Source organism: Phlebotomus argentipes, unplaced genomic scaffold (genome assembly GCF_947086385.1).
Source record: "Phlebotomus argentipes unplaced genomic scaffold, Phlebotomus argentipes genome assembly contig_5, whole genome shotgun sequence".
NCBI classification, from domain to species: domain Eukaryota; kingdom Metazoa; phylum Arthropoda; class Insecta; order Diptera; family Psychodidae; genus Phlebotomus; species Phlebotomus argentipes.
The window spans coordinates 2,994,541-3,016,380 of NW_026776165.1; the positions used below are offsets into that span (position 1 = coordinate 2,994,541).

A 21,840-nucleotide genomic window follows, 5' to 3' on the forward strand; every position below is an offset into this window, starting at 1 on the left:
CTTGAAAAGTCATTAAGTCGCGCCGTGGCGATGAAAATGATGAGATAAAGAAACACGCAATTATGCTGAAATGGTCAAATAGTTAAACCCCAAGGCACAGAATATCCCTCTAATTGTGATCATTAAAGTGAGACTGATGGTGGAAACAATTACACCAAATAGTTATTAATTATCATAGGTTGATTTGAGTTCACAACTTCTCAAATTATCTCCTCGGGTGAAAGGTTATTAATCTTCTCAGTTTTTTTTCTGCTTCTTCTCTGCGACCAAACTTCACTGTTTGCGGTCACTTTTTTTCTGTTCCCCGCACTTCCTTGACTTCTTAATCCCAGAAGGTCTCTTCTGGCTTGAGACTCCTCAATATGCGGCAATCAATTTACAACGCCACGAGGCCCTCAATCATTGATAAAGGCAATTCAGGAGAATTTCCCTGACACTCTCGCCTTTGTACAGCACTTGAGGTCTCATATTTTCTCGGCGCTGTTCAAACACACACGATGCGTGTTAAATGGACGTGAATGATTTCTTTTTCTACCTCTGCTATCGGAGACAAATTAGAATAAATATAAAAAAAAAATCGTGAGCACATTTGGAAAGGAAATGAGCACGAAACGGCGCGCTTGGAGAGTGAGATTCTCTCCAGCGCATCGATCGAAGGTGGGTGTTGAATTCATCACGTGTGTTTTTGTGGGTGGCAGCTCTGTAGCATATGTAATTAGAATTTAATTCTAACCATATGTCACTGTATTTGTGTGTCATGCCGATGTGAATTGGCGGCAATAGCAATTTTCACCATGTGGTGTGGAAGAATTTCCCTTTTGCGGTGCTTTTTCCTCAAATGAGGGGCGCGCAAGTGGCAAAGGCAATGGATATAGGCATTTATTGGTTATTTGGGCCACACCCACCGCGATGCCCCGCCCACTCCACTGTCAAGCGTGTCAAAGTCAAGCGTCATGCACTAAAATTCACAACACCAGAGTCAATATCTCTCATAGTTTATCATCCCCTTTTCATCCCCACTTGCCGTGCTTCAAATCGCACAACTAGCGCACACGCGGCAATCTCAATTTCATAATCTAATTACGAAATCTTCTAATTTAGATAATGGACATGCAAATGCGGTGTTATTTCTATGTTTTTCTACCCCCTCCCACCTTGCAATGCTTAAGCGTGTGTGACAACAACTCCCTCGAGTTGTCGATTATCAGCGTGTTGGGAAAAGTTGAAATTCATCAGGAATTTTATTGTATGGAAATGTTAATGAAAATGTAATTAAATACAACTTTTCCGTCCTCACGAGATGTGCTGGAAAGTGTAACAAATTCTCTAGCGACGCTCACATGTGTTGCACGTCGAAGAAAGTGTGAAATTTATTGATGCTGGAAGAGTTGAAAATTTCGACAATTTGTCACACTTCAAGCTAATAGTTCCTGTGCTAAAAATAAACGCAATCAAGGGGTAGATATATTGTTGGAAAGTCACAAGTCGTCAATTCAGTCATGATGAGCTTTCATGATTTTTCAATGTTTGTATTTTAATGGAACTAATAAAAATAAACCACCTAAAAGCCAACGAAGTTTGGCTTAACACTGAGTTGTATTTCGACGGGTGAATCGAAAACTGTGAAAAGGAGATTTGATAAAAATCGGATTTATTAAACAAAAATTCACGAGTCTTCAAAATTTTCTTGAGCTTCTGCGTAAACAATGAAAAATAAACCTTTTATAATTCACGCCGTTCACTATTTTTTAAGAAAACTGATCTTTAACTGAAGTATTTTGCAAAAACTCTTCTTTGATAACCAACCGAAATTCAGATTTCCCAGATTTTCCTCAAATATTTGTTTCTAAAGGACTCAAAATGAAAAAAATCACATATTTTAAATTTCTTCAATACAAAACTATGAAGAAATTAATGAAAAGCAATAAAAGAAATTATTTTTTACAGCTTGTTTGGAGAAAATGTAGTCAAAATCTATTTAAAATTGACTTTTAGACACTTTGTAATATTTCAGTCAATATTCCAATAAATACCAATAAAATCAGCCGAAATATTTTATCAAACCATCAGCGGATGTTTGAGTTACAATTCACGCTAAATTTTCAAGTTGCTCTGCTGATAAATGGCGATTTTGACTTTTCATAGCTTTCGATAGAGTCGCCGATTTCGAGTACATTAATTTCATGTGGTTTTGTCCATTCAATCAAGCGAAAATGTTTTATTACACGGATATAATTGTCACTGGAAACACCCAGTGAATGCCGATTTATTCATATCCATAAGCAAAATGCACATTTTAATTAGCGCTGAATGAGCAAAATTATTTATAAAAGTGCAATGTTAGCTAATTACAGAGTCTCGCCATGGCTTCATTTCGCGTAATTAGATTTTACCCGTGACCATTGAATTCAATGGATCAAATTGGCCGGAATACTCCTATGGTCGCAATTAATTACCCTCTCGCCCGCACCCTTTGCCGAAACATCCCTGACGCCTGACCCGGAGAACTCGTGTATTTAGGCCGAAAATCCACCGCAGGAACATTTCGGCAGTCATTGGCAATAATTAAAGTGTATCCCAAAACAGCCGCACAGCAATAAAATTCACCGACGTGACGTGAATTCCGAGGGGGTGAGCATTTAAAAGATACCATGCGCTCTTAAATTTCTTTAATGTCATAATTTTCCTCTGGAGCAGATCATTTATCATGAAATATAGCCGCTATATACACTTATAGGCATTTATCTGTTCCAATAAAAAGGACAATTTCTTCATCTTTCCCATCTTTGTCGATTCTCCATTCATTTTCTCATGTTGCGCCGCATGGCAAAATGTTGGCTCGAAAGACAAAACCAAATTGCTGTACAGCAAAGATGACGAAGATAGAAAACCCAGTGCAAAACATGGAGTAAAAATAAATTTTTGTTTACTGATCTTACAATATTCTCCGCACATTCATCGTTCCTTTCTTCCTGTGCGGCTCATGAGGACTTGAAGTAATAAATTTGTGAGGCGAATAAATAAGGAAAATCGAGAGGCGCAGGGCAAAAGAAGAAAAAAGCTTAAGGCGATGCGGAGGAGAAAATAACGCACAAGGGACTCTTTTCAATGGTGAAAAACACTCCCTGATGGAAATCGAATGAATTGACGGGTGGAATTTCTTTTTTTTTCGGGGGTGGCGCTGAGATAAATGTGAAACACTTTCAGGAGCGATTTTTTTTTCTTCTTTGGGGGCTTAAGATCAATCGAAGGCGCGCCTTTGCGGAGTCATTGTGCATTCCATTGAGGCAGTTTAACTAATTTTTCAATCTCAGTACGTGGTTTCGCGAGGGTGTTGAAAGTGGGCGAGAACGCATTTATTATGTACGGCGAGAAAGCAGTTCTTAGGCTCACGGTGAGTGTTATTGGGCAACTTGAGTTAAAGCTCAACAACGAATAGCTTTCAATAGAACATGTTTACAGTTTGTCATCAGGATTTATGAAAAACTCTTATGCATTATGCTGCAAAATCTTCAAGTTCTGTGTTTGTTCTCATTTCATTCAGACTTAACAAAAAGGCATAAGTATTTTAGCAAATAACAGCTCAACATATAGCTTTAAATAGTCCACAAAGAGTGTTTTTACCGAAGCTTTTTCCCATTCTGTCGAAAGCAACAAGGAAAAAGCACAGCGCCATAATGAAAAATACCTCTTTAACGCATTTATATTCCGACAAACAATCGCACGAGAGATTAAAAATAAAGATATCCCGCAACTTGAGACTTTCCAATACAACTCTTGACGAGACAAAAGGGGTGTTTGAGATAACTGCCGTGGAAAAGCTCCACAGCAGAGTGCGCAATTTGCTACATGTCTACGGAAATACACTTTATTTGCCCGCGATAGACGAGAGAGAGAGAGTAAATGTGTTTCAGTGAGAGAAAAACAGTCCATTTGAGAGAGTTGGATTTGTCATGTTTACGGCACTAATAAAAAAAAACTTTATTTCTCACGATTTCACGAAGGGGTGGAAATTCTTCATGGAATTTATTCCAGCGATGGCGCATTGTAGAGGAGAATAGTTAATTCGTTTAATCCACAAGGTGTGTTCACTCCCCACCCTCGCCACCCTTTGCCTGGTACTTTGGCAAACATTGAAATATGACTAATATTTCAATTTTATACCAGCAAACAGTAATAAACTATATATATACGCGGTGTGGGTGACGAACAAACAGGTGAAACTATAAATTAAAGTGAAATTCTCTCGCGGAAAATTTCACAGAGGTGGTGTTTTGCGATGCAACCAGGCCACCCTTTATTCTTTATCGTCACATTGCAGGACATCAATTTATGCACTCCACCGTGAACACAGTCGACCTACATCTTCAGAGGCAACACCCCGGGAGACCTATTTTCCCGCCTCAAGTGCCCACGACCACACCTTCGCCCATGAATGTGCATATAATGAACGGGGGGCTCAGAACTGCCATGAGTAATGGTGAGCAGCGTCATGTTTGATGGCTTTGATGGTTCACCCATGGAGGTGAGCCTGTGTGTGCGGTTGAAGGAATTGGCCTACACAGGGGTTGTATTTACCCTTCATCACCACCTCAGTCCCATATCTTACCGTGCGCCGAGGTATTTCATGGTTTTACATTACACAACCCAGCAAACAAGTACTAAGAATAGCCTCGGAGGGCCTCCCAAATGAGCAGGTTATCTCTCCCAGATAACATTTACATAATGTATTGTTGGAGAAACTCTTCTCAAGGTGCTGCAAAATTATCCGTAATTTGCGGTTGAATAACCCCAATTCAAGAGGCATCGTGAGCACATATTGAGAGGACCTGAGCCAGGTCATTGATTTCGGGTTTAAGGGCGGAATGATAGTTTATAATAACAATAGAGTTGTCCCAAAAGAAGGGGGAGGAAATGGAGAAAAAGAATCAGTAAGTCCGCATAAGCGACTCTTTAGCTTCCACGCAACATGATGAACAATTTCGGGATAAGCAAAATGTGCAAAATGAGCTCTGGTTATGTACTCAAGACTTATCAGTCATGCTTTTACACACTCTCGCTCTCTCTTGGCGTTGATAAAGTCTGCTGGGATCTTAACAAGGCCATTCTGTTGAGTAACATCTTGGTGCAATAAATCGGCAGTGGAGTTATGACACACTTTCGGCACATGGGCGGCGATAAATTACACACCCCTTCGTGGGGGGCGGGGGGATGAAAGTGTGGTTTGATGCTGCAAGTCATGCTCTCCAGCACAGCTCAATTTCCCGGCGTCCCTCTTTGCAGCTCGTGATGCTGAATTGCGTAAAAGAATGGACTCCAAGGAGGAGATAATATGCCTTAAATGCAATACTTCAGACACTTCTGAAAGCCTCTAAAGGAATTTCCCATCGTTTTCATAACATTTTTTCCGTATTAAAAGGTTCAAGTTCGCAAATTTTTAGATTTTAGTTTGAAGGAACTAATTGAAGCTTTTTCTGTGCAAATAATCCAAATATTTCACCACTTTCACTTCCCAACACTTCCACAAAGCTGTACACCATAATATCTGCCCCTTGGAAAGGGCTTCGAGGGCCTCTGCGCGCCCACAAGGCGACATTCCGATGGTGCGCGCAAGGTCGGAATCACGTGAAGTACTCACGGCAGTTTCCCACCCCCCGCCCAGCATTGGCCGACCATAAATTTCATATGTAAGGCCCCAGAGAAGTGAGGGGGAGATAAACGCAATTTATATTTATGGATATTCCCAATCGATTTTGCTGCACGAAAAATCAACCGAAAAACCTTCACAGCGCGCAACGCCCATCGTCTTCACTCGCAGCGGGACGATGATGAGCGTCTCATCAAGTGACACAGTGGGGGGATGGATGAGAAAGCTGCCGTTTTGCACCCCGGGATTCATCCCTAATCATTTGTGCCTTTGAAGGGAGTAAAAACACCGCGGGCAAATAGTGACTGTTGTAATCGCTAAGCGGCATTTAATCTGCAATTACCTCAATTGCTGAATGGTTTATTTATTTTACGGCGAGGGTTGAATTTTATTATTTGCTCAGCTCTTATTTAGCTCTCCAAGGCACAGGTACTCGTGCCACACTCATGAGCTCTCCAGTGTGGAGCATTAAATGTGTGCCTCACCCACTTGATGGAGTGTCCGCCGGGGAACCCCCATCGTGCCAATGGCGAGCATATTGCTTCCACGCTGGCTGGGAATTGCTAATATCTATGCGAATGTCCTTCGACTGACCTTGTCGCTTAAAACACCCCCAAAAAATGCCTGACTTTATTCTATATTGACGTTATATTATAAAAAGTTTGAGAACTATAATTTGTGTTAATTTTTTTCCTAAGAAAATCGTCTCAAATTGTAGTCAAACGCATAAAATGGCTTTTTAATAAACATACTAAATGCAGTTTTACAATATTTTTGTAAAATGTTTTAGATTTTGAATGAATTTTCAGTAATATTTGTCATATTTTCGATTTTTTTTCAAAATATTTTGAGTTTTTCTATTAACTTTGCCACATTTTAGTCAAAAATTGCAATAAATACCAACAAAATGAACTGAAACATTCTCAAAATAATTATTACACAACAATATTATAGCCTTTTAATAAACGATTGGAAGGTGTTTTGAGGTAAATTTGACAAATTTCGCTGCGACATTAACACTAAAATTTTCAATTCGTTCTGCTGAAAATGGCGATTTTTGAATTTTTTTATAACTTTGAATTCACTTGTCGAAAAGGAGCATTAAATTTCTCCTTGCATTATTGCTGTCAAAGTAATAGAGGCTCAAGGAAAATTAAGTGAAATCTCTTTCGATTGGAGTCATGAACTTTATTAGCTGCAGTTTTAGGGTTAAAAAGCACTAAGCAGTATTTATGGTCAAACTTTATATGTTTTTGTGGCTTCAAAGAAGTTTGCTGACGAGAGAGGAAAGCATTTCTCCTTAGCTTTCTGAGACGAAATTTCCAAAAGAAAAATACAACGAAATCTATGGAATGAAATTCAGAGAAAACTTTTTCATCAACAAATCCGTAAGAAAGGCTTCGATGTGTGTAACATGAAAATCAAATCATGCTGCAACATAAGTTTGACATCCAAACTGAACGCCTTTTGGAAATAATGACACTGGCAATGGCTGTGGCATGAATGGAGTTTTTCCTTTGAACATTTCCACCGCCATTCGAGGCAGTGCTTCAAGAGTGCTTTTGCAGCATAATTCAGTCTCAATGGAGATGCATTGGCCATTGAGTTGAACATAATGTAAGTGTGCGAATAAATTGGATTTTGAATCCCATCGATTCGCATTAGTTTCAAGCTTAATTTGTTGCCCATCGACTAAAATGGAGAGAAGCCCGGAATTGAAAGAATGCTGAAAGTTTATTGTCCGCTCCTTACGCTGGGTGGAAATGGGCGACTTGTGACCCGGACTTACAGAGTCATTCGGCCACTTTGGCAGTCGCTCGTGTGTGGGTGGAGAAAGGTCTCTTCCAAGGGATTTTCGAGACAAGCAATAAATTTTCTTGTTTATTGTAATTGACAGAAGGAAGAGCACGATGTTTCCCTAATATGATAAGGCAATTCGATGGTATCTTGGATGAGGGATAATTCATAGATATTAAATGTAAATTGCGTCTATTGGATTGCTTGCAATAATTCAATTCACTTCACATTGCATTAACCCTGTAATTGAGTATAGAATGCTGTCAATTGAGCCCTCAACATGTTCTCATATACCTTCAACAGGAATTGCTTTAAGTGGAAGTTAACAATTGCCACCATGTTTAACTTGATGTTTAATGTTATGAATTTAATACTATTTCACGCCTCACTAATCAATTACTCCTCAAATGCCTCAAATCAACAAGAATATTTGCATCATGAGCCAGTGAGTTTGATACATAGAAATGTAACTTGTGTGTGTGTCGCTTTTGGGGAAATCGTCTCGATCATGCCGCCAAGAGGCGGAAATTCCAGAAGAAAAGAGAGGAAATTTATCACCCACCCAAACTCAGACCCACGCCAAGGAATAATTGATTGCCGAAGGAGTGTTTCAAGTGCGGGTGAAAGAGAGGAAAATCCCCTTTCTGCCAGCACTGAAAATCCATTTTCACACCACTAATATCCTATCTAATGCAAAAAAGTCCCTTTCAAGCTTCTCCTCCGATACCGATCTTCCACAATCCATTGCTCAAGAACCTGCTGAGGAAAATTCAGCATTTGAAAAAAAACGCTTGCGGTTTACGAGGGCGATTTTATGGAGATTGAGAAGGCATTGAGTGGGTTCAATTCTTTGTATTTTTTTCCCCCACAACCGCGAAAATTCAAATCAATATACATATAGAGCAAAGAGGGACGGAGGTTAGTCATTTGGATTTGTGGATTTTCATTGTTGTGCAAGAATGAGATTAAAATTCATGGTCATGCTTTTGCTGTGCAACTCTCCAAGTCACGAATTATATGCGACCATTTATATTTGATGAGCAATTTCGATTTTCAAACTAATTTAGCGCACTGTTTGCTGTACTCTCAACAATTGGTGTTTCTTCAATAATAAAATCCTCAAGTTTCAGCAATTCTCAAAAGTTTGCCCCGATACTTTGGCGAGGGGATGAACTTAAATTGACATTTTGTGTAATTGGATTGGCTGAAGGAGTCACAAAGAGCCAAAACTCACCATCACTCATGTCTGTAATCCATACTCTAAACTTTGCCATTGCGCCATAACTTCCCAAGGGAGCATCCCAGAAGAGACACAGAGAGACACTCTCTAATCCCCTAAATGGGCTGCCGATGTGCGGGAGAAAGTTCCATCCAAGATGATGTTTGCAGTGGAATTTTCGCGAATCTCTCAAATTCCATCTAATGGCCACTGTGCGCCTTTTTTTTTCGCCACGGCGGCAACAATATTCCAAGCATTATTCATCGGATGCGTGGCCGAGCGGCAACATAATTAATGTTTACCATCGGCAAATATTGCTGGAAGCACGCGCAAGTTTCAAGTGGCTCTCGAGAGCATCCGAACGGCAAAAAACACACTCACACTCACGAGGGAGCGTCAAAACAGAAGATGGAAAATTAAAACAGGAAAATTAAAATCATAAAGAGTTGAAAAAGCATCGAGATGTTCAATGGAATTTTGTCAAGGGCGCTCCACGAGGAGTGGTGAAATGTCAGTGACAATTGTTTACACATTACTCGACACAAACCTATTGAGGAATAATAGAAAAGGAGCAGCGCATACTCAATTAGCTGCCAACGGACTTCCTTTCGCCCAGCGCGCTGGAGTCTTAAGGAAATGCGATTTCTCCGTGGAATTGCATTAAGTAATGTTGGCGACACAGAATATTGCCAATATACAGAGTTTCAGGATCAGGATCAGAGGGAAAAAGGAGAGAGAGAGAGAGAGAGAGAGTAAAAAGAGTGGAAATCACACAGAACTTATTACATGGGATTTTTTTTTCACCCCTCTTCATTCCAATATCAAAGGACTGAAATGGGGCGCCAAGAGGAAAATAGAGCTCAACAGGATTCATATTGGCATAGATAGAAAAAAAGGTCTTCTGGGAAATATTAGATGAATTAAATATCTCTTTGAGACTGAATGAGACTCTCAAAATTGGATTTCGCAGAAGCATTGAGTGTGTCAATGAGGATTTCTCCATGTGGAATCAATATGGTGAATTTATTCCAAGGGAGTTTGATGAGAACAACCGCCAAAATCCCACCATCGAGCTTCGCGTGGGGGATGAAAGAGGCTTCATTTTGATAAATGATTCACCCACACCCACTATTTATTGATTAACACATGAGACTCTCTGCTATGGATAAATATAGCGCCTTTGCGCCTCGACGGAACTTTTCGAGGAAATGTTTGTTGCTCATTAGGAAAAACTTTTTGGGCGCGCGCTTCTTTTCCGCCAATGCAATTAGGAATGAAGTGCTCTGCAGTACTTATGGTGCAACAAAGTTGCGATATAATGAAACAGGAGAAATTCAATTTCAATGATTTTCCACTGAAAGTGCTTCTGCAGTAATTAAAAAGTTGCACAACATACATTATTCACGGTGTGTTTCATTGGCATTCAAAGGATATATTTTGTATCCTATTAAAGGATTGTAATACTCCTTTGAATTAAGCAGATAATTCAATTAAATTGCATTGAAAAAAATGACATTTTCAGCTGTAAAATATGCTGAATTTCGACTCAATCATGGAATAGGGTTAAATTGATTGAAACACAGTGGCTAAATTTGCTCTATTCTTTCACAACTACAGAAGAGAATTGCTAAGGAAAATCGAGGGTTCGCAGGAATGGCAAATATCCGCTGAAATTCCAGTGTCAGCAGAATAATCTCGTGCTAATGGTCAATTGTGGCTCTGTTTTCGCAGATTTCCCGCTGCGATATGCTTGTAATTAATTTACACAGTGTCTTTCAATTGAAGCTCAGCGGAAAGCTCCGGGGGAAAATTTTTCCCCCCTAATACATGGGAAAAAAGCTCACAGTGTGAGAGCCTAATTAAAGAACCAGAGAGGAACATTTTTGCTCCAAATATTTTCAGGATATTCAAATGAGATACGAAATTAAATGACATGTTATGAATTAATTATGATTTGGAAGATTTTGCCAGGAAAATTTCATCCGCAGAACTTTCTGGTTTTGCTGCAAATTTAGCAGACAATCTTGAGAGGAGGAGTGAGAAAAGTTTTTGGTACAATTAAATGTCTTATAATAACAACGCCCAATGAATTTCGTGGAAAAGCTTCAAAGTATGCTGGAAATGTGATAATTAATCTCAACACATATGAATATCAATTTAAAGTGCAATGAAAATTGGCAGGAATTTGTACATCAATCAATTGCAAAGTTTCCCATTGAAACATCATGTAATGTGAAGTGGAGAAACATATAATGAACTGAAGAGCTGAAGTTGTAATTAAAAGTTTTGCAGTGTAAACATCGGAAGGATGATTTAGCAACTTTGTGCACAACGGAGAACTAATTACAGGAATATAAGGAAATAATTAGAAATTGAGAATTCCACAGGCAAACTGAAAGGTTTTACAAACGAGAACAGGATTAAAGTGTGAAGATAATCGATATTGAATAGCTCTGGAGTGTTTGTAAAGTCCTTCATTCCACACAACACTGAATATGGAGTTTCTGATGGTCTGAGAATGTGTTACAAGTGCGTGAGCTTTGAAGAGCCTTCAATTGTGGTTCATTGACAAAAATTGATGATTAAAGAAGCTTGAAGAATGACCGCGCTCAATTGCGTGACATTCGACTTCACAAAGTCAGCATTCTGTCCAATTTCTTGAGGTAGGCGGACTGAAATTCTCCTTCCAATTGAATTTCTGCTATTTCTGGTTGTTTATCAGAAGAATTTCATTGTCAGAATTATTTCCCACAAATATGATTATCGATTGCCACAATTTAATCCAGTTTGGTGGTGGATTTTTGGGGTTCTGCAATTGATGATTTTCACTTGTGAAGAGACGGAGAAAAAAATTCCCGCATGTCTGCATATCCAGTAATTAACCATTTGTGAGTTGTGTGCTCGACTGGACTAAATCCAATTGATGACCCAGAGAGTTTTCCATCAGCACCGAGTGTTGGGTGAGGCTGTGGAAAATCTGTCAACAAGGAGGAAAAAGAGAGGACTCGGGGAAAGTCTCTTGAAATCAAATTCAACCCCTAATTGACGAGAGTGACACAATGCGAATGAGATGATGCGGAGAAAGGATGGGTAAATTGTCCCAAAATTATATGGGTTTCCATCGTATTGTTGATCCTCATCAATTTCTCTCTCCCTCTCTCTTTGGGCTTTCTCAACCCAAAGTTTCCAACCCCCTCCTGAGCCTCTCTTCCGCTCATTGTCTCAACCAATTGTTTCTCCATATTATTGCATACGGAATTCAACACACACAATTCACGCTCACAAGGGTGAGAATCTCCACAATCCGCGTGTCATGCCGAGGCAGAGAATGCTGACAGCTCCTGAAGCCCATCAATGCACCCCATGATTCTATTACACACGCGGCCATTATTTCGAATGTGTTAAAAAATCTCGCAGGAAGAATTGAGAATGGCACAATGGAATCCACTCGCAAACCTTTTTAATGCTCTCCAACGCCCAGATTGAATGACACACGGTCCATTCCTCCGTCACTCACACCTCAATTGTTCACCATCAGTGCCGTTCAAGGAGTGCACGGGTTGTGGCAGAAAAAAAAAGAAGCATAAAATCCATGTGAAGCACATGCTGAAGTGGATGGCAGAAGAGCTTCGAGTGCAGCAGTTGCAACTGCACAGCATTCGCCACATTGGGGATTGTTAAAGTTGCCGAAGAAGCGGGAAAGCTCTTTAAAGACTCCCAAGAAATCTTCATGGAGCACTGGTGTCAGAAGTGGGATGGGAGAATCTTTAGAATAGCGGAGAAAACAATTTCTGAAATGTATAGACAGTCGGAAAGTTTGACCGCAATTGTCGCTTTTCCCATCGAAAAACCAAAAAACACAAGCGAATGTGACAAATTAAGATTTTCAAAAAAGAATAAATTAATTTCATTGAAAGCTTTGAGGCTTTTAATCATGTATAATTGTTCTATTAAAGTATATTTTATATTGAAAACAATGCGTTCAAAGGTCAAAATCACATTCTATACTACATATTTTCCTCATTTCGCCAACAATTGCAAACTCAACAACGCGTGGCGAATGTTTGGGGTTTAATTTGCGCTTTTGCATTAAGCCCTTAATGACACTTTTATGGGTGAAACCTCATGGCAGAAGTGCGCGAATTGGAATCACAATTGGACAACAAAAAAGAGTCTAACACACCAGCAGAACAATTGGAAATCACGTGGGGGTTTTTCACTCTACATTTTCAAGCATGCAAAAGTATATATATATATATGTTCTCGCATTTGCCGCTGGGGTAAGTCTCACCACCTGGAAAAGCCCACCGGGGGGAGGAAGGGGAAATTAAATAAAATTCACTCACGTGATGATAGCGCTTTTTTCCGCTTAGGGTGAATTTGGCAATTTTTTTTTTCGACACAGTATGGCGCATTTTTATTTGGAAAGAGGGAAAAAAAAGGGAAGAAAAGCTCACCATTTTCATCTGATACGATGGGTGACACGGATGTTGCGGCACTGGAACTACTCCAATGGGAGATTGAGCATATTATCCAAAAAAGGGTGTAAATAATCCACAGAGAGTCATTCTGTTTGCTTCTCACTGAATTCCATATATCACAAGATGACCGCTCCATCACTTTCTTCTTCTTTTTTTTTGTGGTGTGTTGCCCTTCTTATTCCCTTTTTAGCACATGTAATAAATTTTCCAGGCCCTTCACGCGCGCGTTTCTGGCAGATCTTTCCTCCAAGTGACTCGGGGTTGGGGGTGTCCCTTTTTATATATTTTTGCAGAGAGATCCTTTGGCTTTCACTTCTTGTGGCACTATCACGACCACTCTGGGAATCGTGGAGACAACCCGAGAGCACACAAGCTCGCTTGCGATCCTCCTGGGATCCACTCACCCCCGACAGTCCTTCCTGGGGGCGCACAGAGCTCACCACTCTGGCACAATACAGCCGGGTGGGTCTATTCACATCCTCTGACCCAGAGCCTGACCACGCACACACCCTCACTAATTGCTAACACCATGTTTTCCAGCGAGGGGGTGGAATTGAAAAATTCACTCCAACAATTTCATCACTGAATCAACAATCAATTTCGCATTGCGACTCCACCCCAGAGAGTGAGCGAAAGAAATCCACGCACACACACGCACACACTTGAGGAAATTGAGCAGAATCGGAAGTGGAATGGAACACCTGAGGGTATTCGCGCTATTGTATCCTGGCAAGGAGCAACGTCAATTTCAGCGTGAGATCCCAAGGATATTTATAGAATCTTCATGCGGTCTCTGGGAACCATTAAATTATGATCGATGGATTCTCTCTCCTTGGGAGCTCTCAAAAGGGGGGCTGCTGTGTTCGCACAAAAAAACGTCCCCCCAAAAAATCCACACACACACACACAACAAATCCACACACTCGAGGCTTTTCCGGGAAAATATTATTCTTTCACGACTGGCGCACAGAGTTTTTATTCAACATATTCGGCGAAATGGGTTTTCTGTGAAATTAATTCCTGCATTAATTCATGGGTCAAGCCCTCGACGAGTGTGACACTTGGGGGTGGTTGAAAAATTGAATAAATCACCATAATATCGCACTGATTGATGACGTCCTGCCCGCCTGCACTCTTTTTTTTTCACGCCGGAGCACAATTTCAAACAGAATTGCCAACGACTTTGCGCGCACAAAGAACTCCTTCGTCGCTGACGAGTGGCGACTCTTGAGACAGAGATCCTCTCCTTAGGTCCTCAAACGCTTGCCGATCACTACCACGCATCCACCACGACCGACGGCTGAGCGAGTACTAAAGCGGAAGACGCGGCCAATGTGGCAAGTCTGCAGCCGGAGTTCTCCTCATCGCCCCGCCGAAGAGAGCCATCAGAAGAGCGAGAGAGAGAGAGCGCGCAGGGGAAACGTGTTCTAAACCGAGTGCGTGCGCGAGGGGAAGTGAAGCATGGCAGGGAGACAAGGTCAAAGATTCAAGAGCCTGAGAGATTATGACAAAAAACCTGCTGCCGTTTATCTCTTTTCGGGCACTCAATTGACCCTTTTCCATAAGGTGGGATTTGAGATTTTAAAGTTAAACAGCCGAAAATATTAGGGAAGAGCAAGAGAAAATGAAGAATCTTACTGAATATTATCTGGATCGAAAATTTACCTTCTGGATTTATAAACTTCTAACTTTGAGCGCTCGATTGACGTTAAATTGAAACACTTTTGGGGTTTTTACATGAAACCTTTCATGTGAAGTTTCTAATGAAACTAATATCAAGTTTCTGTATTTGCAATAAAAGTTGAGAATTGCTTTCAATATTGAGCTAAAATTTTAGCGAAACTTTTAGTTACTTTCGTTCCTTAATGAAATTTCATTGACTAACATGTGATATCTATTCCCGAAAGCGTTTTCAATTCATTTAGAGACGCAATTTATACCTGAAACTTTAACTCTAAACATTCACAGTAAGCAAAGTAAACTATCTCTCCCATATTTTGTGATAACTTAAGTTATCTGGAAGTTTGTTTTGCCACTAATTCCATGAATTATCTTCTTTAGATGCAAAACTACTTCTCAATAAATCTATTATAAAGTCTTTTTATTTACACAACCAAATCCTGAGTTTGCAGAAATTCAGAGAAAATCTACATAAACATTATTTAAATGATAGAAATAGACAAAAAGTCGTTTATTTCTGTGTTTACTGAAACGTCTGGTGACTATTCTATTAAAGACACTCATAAACAGCACATTAAATATTTAGTTATTCGCCTTTATAGGAAATATATTTACCTACTTTACGAAAATCTGTCAAATAAATCAATCTCTTTAATATGTAATGGATGTATTTTGAGTGTTTATTCGTGCTCTTTTATGGCTTTCAGTGACCACTTCAGTGCTTATTGTCCAGCATTTTCTCAGCTTAACAACTCTAACTTGATGATTTAGTTGAAAGGTTGTCATAATTCTGGAAGGAATGAAGAAAGTTCACATAAAATGACTGTGAAAAAGTCGCTAAATGGCTTAAATTTCAATTAACCAAACCCTTTTTGGAGAATATAAAACAAGTTCATTTCAAAAGTCTTGAAGAGTTGCTGTGAAAAATTCTTATAGGATTTAATGAATTTAACAAACTTTTCATTCCACTTCCTTTAAATATTTAATACAACTTTCCTGTTTCTTTTCCGCGACGCGCAACAAAGGATGTGAAAGGTGAAATTCAAATGTAGTTTTCCAGGAGTCAGGAAGTCACCGGAAATTCTCCGGTATTCGAATAAATCCACACTTGTGACACTTTCTATGGACTGTTTTTTTTCTTCTTTTATTTTGTGTTAAATTAAAATAGGAGAAAATAATTGGACGCACGGCGAAGGAAGAGGAATTTTTATGACCTTTTCTCGCTCCAAATGTTTATTTGTTGGTATGACAAAATGAGTCGGACTTTTGCCGTTAAGAGCTTCTCCCCCCGCCCCGTGGAAAGTTCATTAGAATATCCTTGAGTTTGTGCTTTTTTTTCCTTTCTTGCTCCCTTGTTTTTTTTTTGTCCACCAGTTTTTTTCCGCGTTTATTTACTTCTTCTCTTGGGCGCTTTTGCACAGTTGGAATTTCTGTACAGAAGCTTCCAAGAAAACTTTCCTCATAGTGTATATTTATTTTTCTACGTGAAAGTTGGTTGTTTTTGTGTTTCACAGGATTCGCGAAATGTACATGACGGAATAGTCTAAATATTCTGTGCAAATCCAAAGTTTTAATAAGAACATCTTGAAGAAGAATGCGTGCAAATGAAGTGAACTTTTCCGGGGAATTTCTGTCAATGTCACGTTGCAGAAGGAATTATTCAATCAGTTGGAAAATACATTGTGAGAAATCTCATTCTCATTAAAAACTAACTCGCGTGTTGAATAATTGCCACTTAATGTTTTTGAGAGTCTCTATGGGGGAAATTTTTAGTGCGAAATAATCAAAAATTTATCTGTGATGGTATAAATTAATTTAATGTGTCCCAAAGTCGATAAAATGTCGAGCCAAATCGGCAAATCATGGGCTAATTTGTTACATTTCACAACACGAAATAAATCTGGAGAACAAAAAAAGCCACTCTCGACTGAGCGAATGATTACAATGTACCTAATTTTTAAGTGTCATCTTTCGGTTGGAATTAACTGAGCAGCGCATTTCGGCGCTTGATGAGGCATAAAATTTTATTGGAGACTCACAGAGGCGCTCACAATGGCATTTCACATGCCACAGATGAATTTCTTAAGAACATCACACAAGAACTGACCAGAAGAATTCAGATCGCAGAGGAACAAACGAGAGCAATTGAATTAATTAAAGTCCATGTTGTTTGTCACTATAGGTGGTCATTAGGCATTATTTTCATCTCTTTGTGCTGTCTGTGAGGAATTTCCTATTGAATTTCCCGCACCTTTATCTCTGGGTGATTTTCACTGTGCTCAAGTTTGACCTTTGATTTCGTCCTACGCGCATTTCTGGCATATTTTTGGGAGTGAAAAGTGTCGAATTTTGTGGTGCGAATCAGAGCCAATTACAAAGTCAATGAAAATGTAGATTAGATTCTGTGTTAACGTCTGTGGATGAAGAATTTTGGTTGTTGAAGCGGCGTGAAGGGGTTGGAAAACAGTCATCATTTGCGGTCAAGGGGGAGATAATATGCCTCAAATCTGTACACCACTTCCTGGACACTTCCACAATTCCTCTGCAGAATTTTCAATCCTTCCAGACACTTCTAACTGTATTTGAAGGCATTTCTTACACTTCTAGAAAAAAAATGCCTCAATATGATGAAATGGAAGGTTTTGCAGTGCAAATATTCGATATATTTTACCACTTCCCATTCTTAAACACTTCCGTGACGTTGTACACCAATTCCAACCATAATATCTCCCCCTTGCTTGCGGTCTTTCCATTTGCGCCTTTCCCAACATTGAATTGATGGCAAATTCCATGCATTCGCAGTGCGAACTGAAAGGGGTTGTGATTTGGCCCATCTCGAGGCGAACTGTTTAAATTTCATTTCAGGAAATTCGCCATAATCCGGAGGACATCCTGTCACACCCTCTCAAACTGCAGAGGTCCGGAAGTTGCGAGGGTGGAATCATTATGACTGACAAGCTCTAAACTTTTACCCAACTTTTCACCCAGTGTCTCCGTGTTTTTCTTTTATCCGCCCTCTCTCTGTGGGGGTGGGTGGGGGTTGTGCAAAGTTTTCCCGCCTTCGGGCTCTGGTCCACGCACAGCATCGATTCTATCTTGTCGCTGAAATTCAACATTGCGAGATCTTGGGCACTTCGTCGTCCACTTGATGGCAGTCCAAATATTTTCACTTCATTCCATCTCTGACGATGAAGTGGCGCGAGAAGGGGAGCAATGAGAGTGCCTGACGATGTAAGATGCTATAAGCGGATTCCGTTTGAAAATCAATGGCGGCAGCGGAGGTGTAATAAGGCGCTGGCCAAATTATGAATTCACATCACAGTTTTACGATATCATTGTTAGCTGCTGCTGCCGTCTTGATTTCCATGCTCAAAATGGTGTGTAGAAATGTCGTGCCGGAGGAACAAATGGAATTAATCATTGATTTATGGACTTTTCTCTTCTTTTCACCCAACGCGCGCTGAGCTTCTCAAACTTGTGGGGCCACGACAAATAGGATCCCGTGTTAGGTTCCTAAAATTCCTGATGAGATTCTGAATTGATAATGAGTAGCAGAAAGAGCGGCTATTCCAGTTAACTCGTCTAATTCAATTGCTGAACGTGGGTTTTAATCGAAAGGACTTCCAAGAAGAGTATTTTAGTAATACTATTGATGAATTCCGTGTGGAAATCTTGAATGAAGCGCCATAGTTACAAAGCCTTAAGTGAAATTCCACGAATAGCCAATAATCCCGATGCTTTTCACTTCAAGGGCGGAATGAAGTGATTTGAAGTGCCTCAAAATGCTGGTTTGAGAAACACTTTTGCAGTCTATTACTGGCATTTAACGTGCATAAAACTAATCAGGTGGCAGTTTGTTGGCAATTCAAGATGGGAAGGTGTTTTTCACTGTAATTCTATTAATATTCAAAGCAATATTTTGAATATTTCAAATAAAATGTGTAATTACATGACAAAAAGAGTTGGAATTTATGGCTCAACCAGAAATTTATGCGTGTCACAGAATAGATTGAAGAAGAAATGAGCGCGCATTGCAAGGCATTGAAGAGATTCTCATCATCAGAAAATACACTCTTCGCGCCTTTTATCTCAACTCACAAATGGCCCCTCAATTGGTGCAGTTTTTGAGGAACTTTTAATTGCAGTGTGAGAATTGGTGTGAGAATATTCAGTATAAAGTTTTAAATGATTCCCTTTTCCCACTGTTGTTACTCTCGTTGGTATAGTTTTCGTGTTCTCCTCTTTCCGTCCGCTTTTCGCGCGCAGCAAATTCATACAAAGAGTCCAGTGGAATTACACAAAGTACAACATTTGTAGAAAGAATAATTACTGGAGGAGAAAAACACAAGAAGCTTGACACTAATTAGAGAAGGAATACTTTTTTTTTTCCTTCTTTATTTGAGCCATTCATTCCACCCTCCCAAGTCTTTATTCTGCCTGTTAACACACAACGCCTTCAGCTTTATTTTCAGCTTGGATTACACACGGAAAAAGGGAAGATTTGAGGAGAATTTGCGAAAACTAAGCATAAATAAGGTTAATGATTTTCCTCTGAAATCCCGGGATTTCACTGGAATTCACGAAGAGTGCTTTTTTTTTGCTAAACAAACAGTTTACACGGATGGAATTGCTCATGCAAGATACACCGCGGATTTATATTCTCCACAGGATTTAGTGTGCTCGGACAGAGAGAGCACAGGATTAAAGTGGCACTGGTTGTTTGAATTTATTAAAGACTATGGGCAAATAGGGAGTATGTTGAAAGCTCCACCCACTCGCATGCTCCGCCCACTTGCGTGAGTTCACATGAATTGATGCACTTAAGCAAAGTGCATTTTGACTGCAGAGCTGATTATAATGTGTGAAATCACTTTCAACTCTCACTTTCATCTCTGTCTTTGGGGCAAATATTGATTTATGTGGCAGAAAACAATTCAGCTGAGCGAGGACGGATGAAAAATTGCGGCTCCGTGAGTTTTTGGGAGAGAGAGGGTATGAAAAATTGAAGGAAATACAAGTAATGATATAAGAGGAAAAACTGGTGGGATAAAGAAGGAAAGAAGAGGGAAAGCTCCCGTCACATTGTGTCTTGGGGGGGAGATTTTCATTGTGGCATAATTGGAGAGAAATTTTCCGTGGATAAATTGAGGGACTGAGAGAATCTGTTGTGTGTTTTGTATCTATTAAAGTGAATTACGGGGCGAAATATTGTTTAAATTCACAGTGGGAACACACGGAGACTAATAATGATGGAAAAGAAATAACAGCAAAATTATCGTGGGAAAATCTTGGGGTGTGTTCCAGGGTGGAATTGAGACATGGCGCTTCCCTGGGTGGAAATTTATCTTCAAAATTACCGACTTATGGGTTTATGGGACCTTTTTGCGCTCCACTGACTATATCGAGGAAGAAAAAAAAACCCGGCAGCGGGAAATCTCTTGCCATGCATTCCAGCCATGCTTCGGTGGACAAATATTTTCTCCTCATTTTTATTGAAAAATAATTTTGTCGATGCTCGTGGGTGAGCCTCAGTTGGGGAAGGAGTCTTTTCTGCCGAGTCAAATGGCGTGACCCGAAAAATTCCAACCCCGCTGCTCAACTCAATTTCCCCATGATCCCCAATATATCATGTTTTATTGGGTGGGTTCGACCCCAAACTTTGTACATGGTGATTATCTCTCACAATTTTATCAGCACAGAGGCATTATGGATCGTTTGACCTTCGTGTGTGAACCCATTTGTCTCACGAGTCCTTGCAACTTCTGTCGATTTCCTTGATTTCCCGAGCCAAGGATTCACCAGCGAAGCGGTTGTCTTCCAAGGAGGGAAAATGTGCACCAATTAACATGTCAACAGGACATGTCGCTGTATAATTGCAATTGTCAAGGAGGAGCTAATATTCTCTTAATGTGTACACCACTTCCTAACACTTCAAACACTGAAAATGAATGTTTCTTTGTATAGTTCTAAAGATATTCAAAGAATCCGGATGATTAGTCAATAAAAGAAGCACGCAGGAAAGAAATATTTCATGCTTTTGAACACTTCCTCTTCTTAAGCACTTCTTCTGAGCTGTACACTACTTCTGACTGTATTATCTTCCCCTTGGCATTTGTTAAAACTGCAGAAGGATTCATGTTCTTCTGGAGTTATAAGACTGTTGCCTTTCAAAGCATCGGAGTCAGTTTAAAGCGGACTTTTGTGGAACATCCAGTGGAATAAATTAACAAACGTTGGGGCATTTCGTTTTAAAATTCAAACACGATGACGAAGTTCTTAAAGTGCTACTTGGACTACTTGAAGCTGCAAAAATTACTCTCATTGGTTCTAAATATGTTTAATGTCTCAATATTACGTGAAGAAGTGTTTGGGAATTTGGGAAAATTCATTTTTCCTATTCAGCATTTGTACTTTTTGGCCACGCAAATTGCTTCTGTGATATATTTTGAAAAGTCTGTCGTTGAATGGTGCATCGAAGTGATAGGAATGATGGGTTTTGTGCAGCTCTTCACCAAGTCTTTGTCAATGATAATTCACGGCAAAAGCATTAATCGATTGCTTTTGTGGATTGAAGAATTGCACAAAGTGCATGAGAATGAAGAGATTGCAACGTTTTCAGAGCGTCACCTGAAAAGATATCTGAACATTACTAATATTATTCTAAAGTATTGAGCAATGAAATAAGAATGAATTATTTATGACAGAATTTTCTTTCAGATTTTCCTTCGTCGTCGTTCCACTAATCGGAATTGGAGTGGTTTACTATTTGATTTTAAACGATGCAGTTCTCTATGCCATTCCTGGACTATCTTCGAAGGAGAATTCATCTCTGATCTTTCATCACGTCAATCAAGCTCTGACTTTGCCACCGTCCGTGATTGTCGTCATGATTGCTGACACTGTTCTTATCAGCATTGCTTTATACTTTATTGCAACTTTGGATATATTTCATGACATGATTTCATGTCTTGACGATTGCAATCTAGTGAACAAGAGAGAATATTTGAGAATTTGCT

The 21,840-nt window shown here is 39.7% G+C and overlaps 1 protein-coding gene across 1 annotated transcript in view; it reads right to left on the minus strand.

Moving 5' to 3' along the window:
* Nucleotides 1-14,445, minus strand: part of LOC132256563 (hemicentin-1) — a 44,368-nt gene extending 29,923 nt beyond the window's left edge. Inside the window, exon 1 of the mRNA XM_059753057.1 lies at nucleotides 13,121-14,445. Coding sequence (XP_059609040.1) covers nucleotides 13,121-13,280 — 160 coding nt within the window. The 5' untranslated portion in view covers nucleotides 13,281-14,445. The remainder of the gene's footprint in view (nucleotides 1-13,120) is intronic.
* Between the last annotated feature and the right edge of the window lie 7,395 nt (nucleotides 14,446-21,840).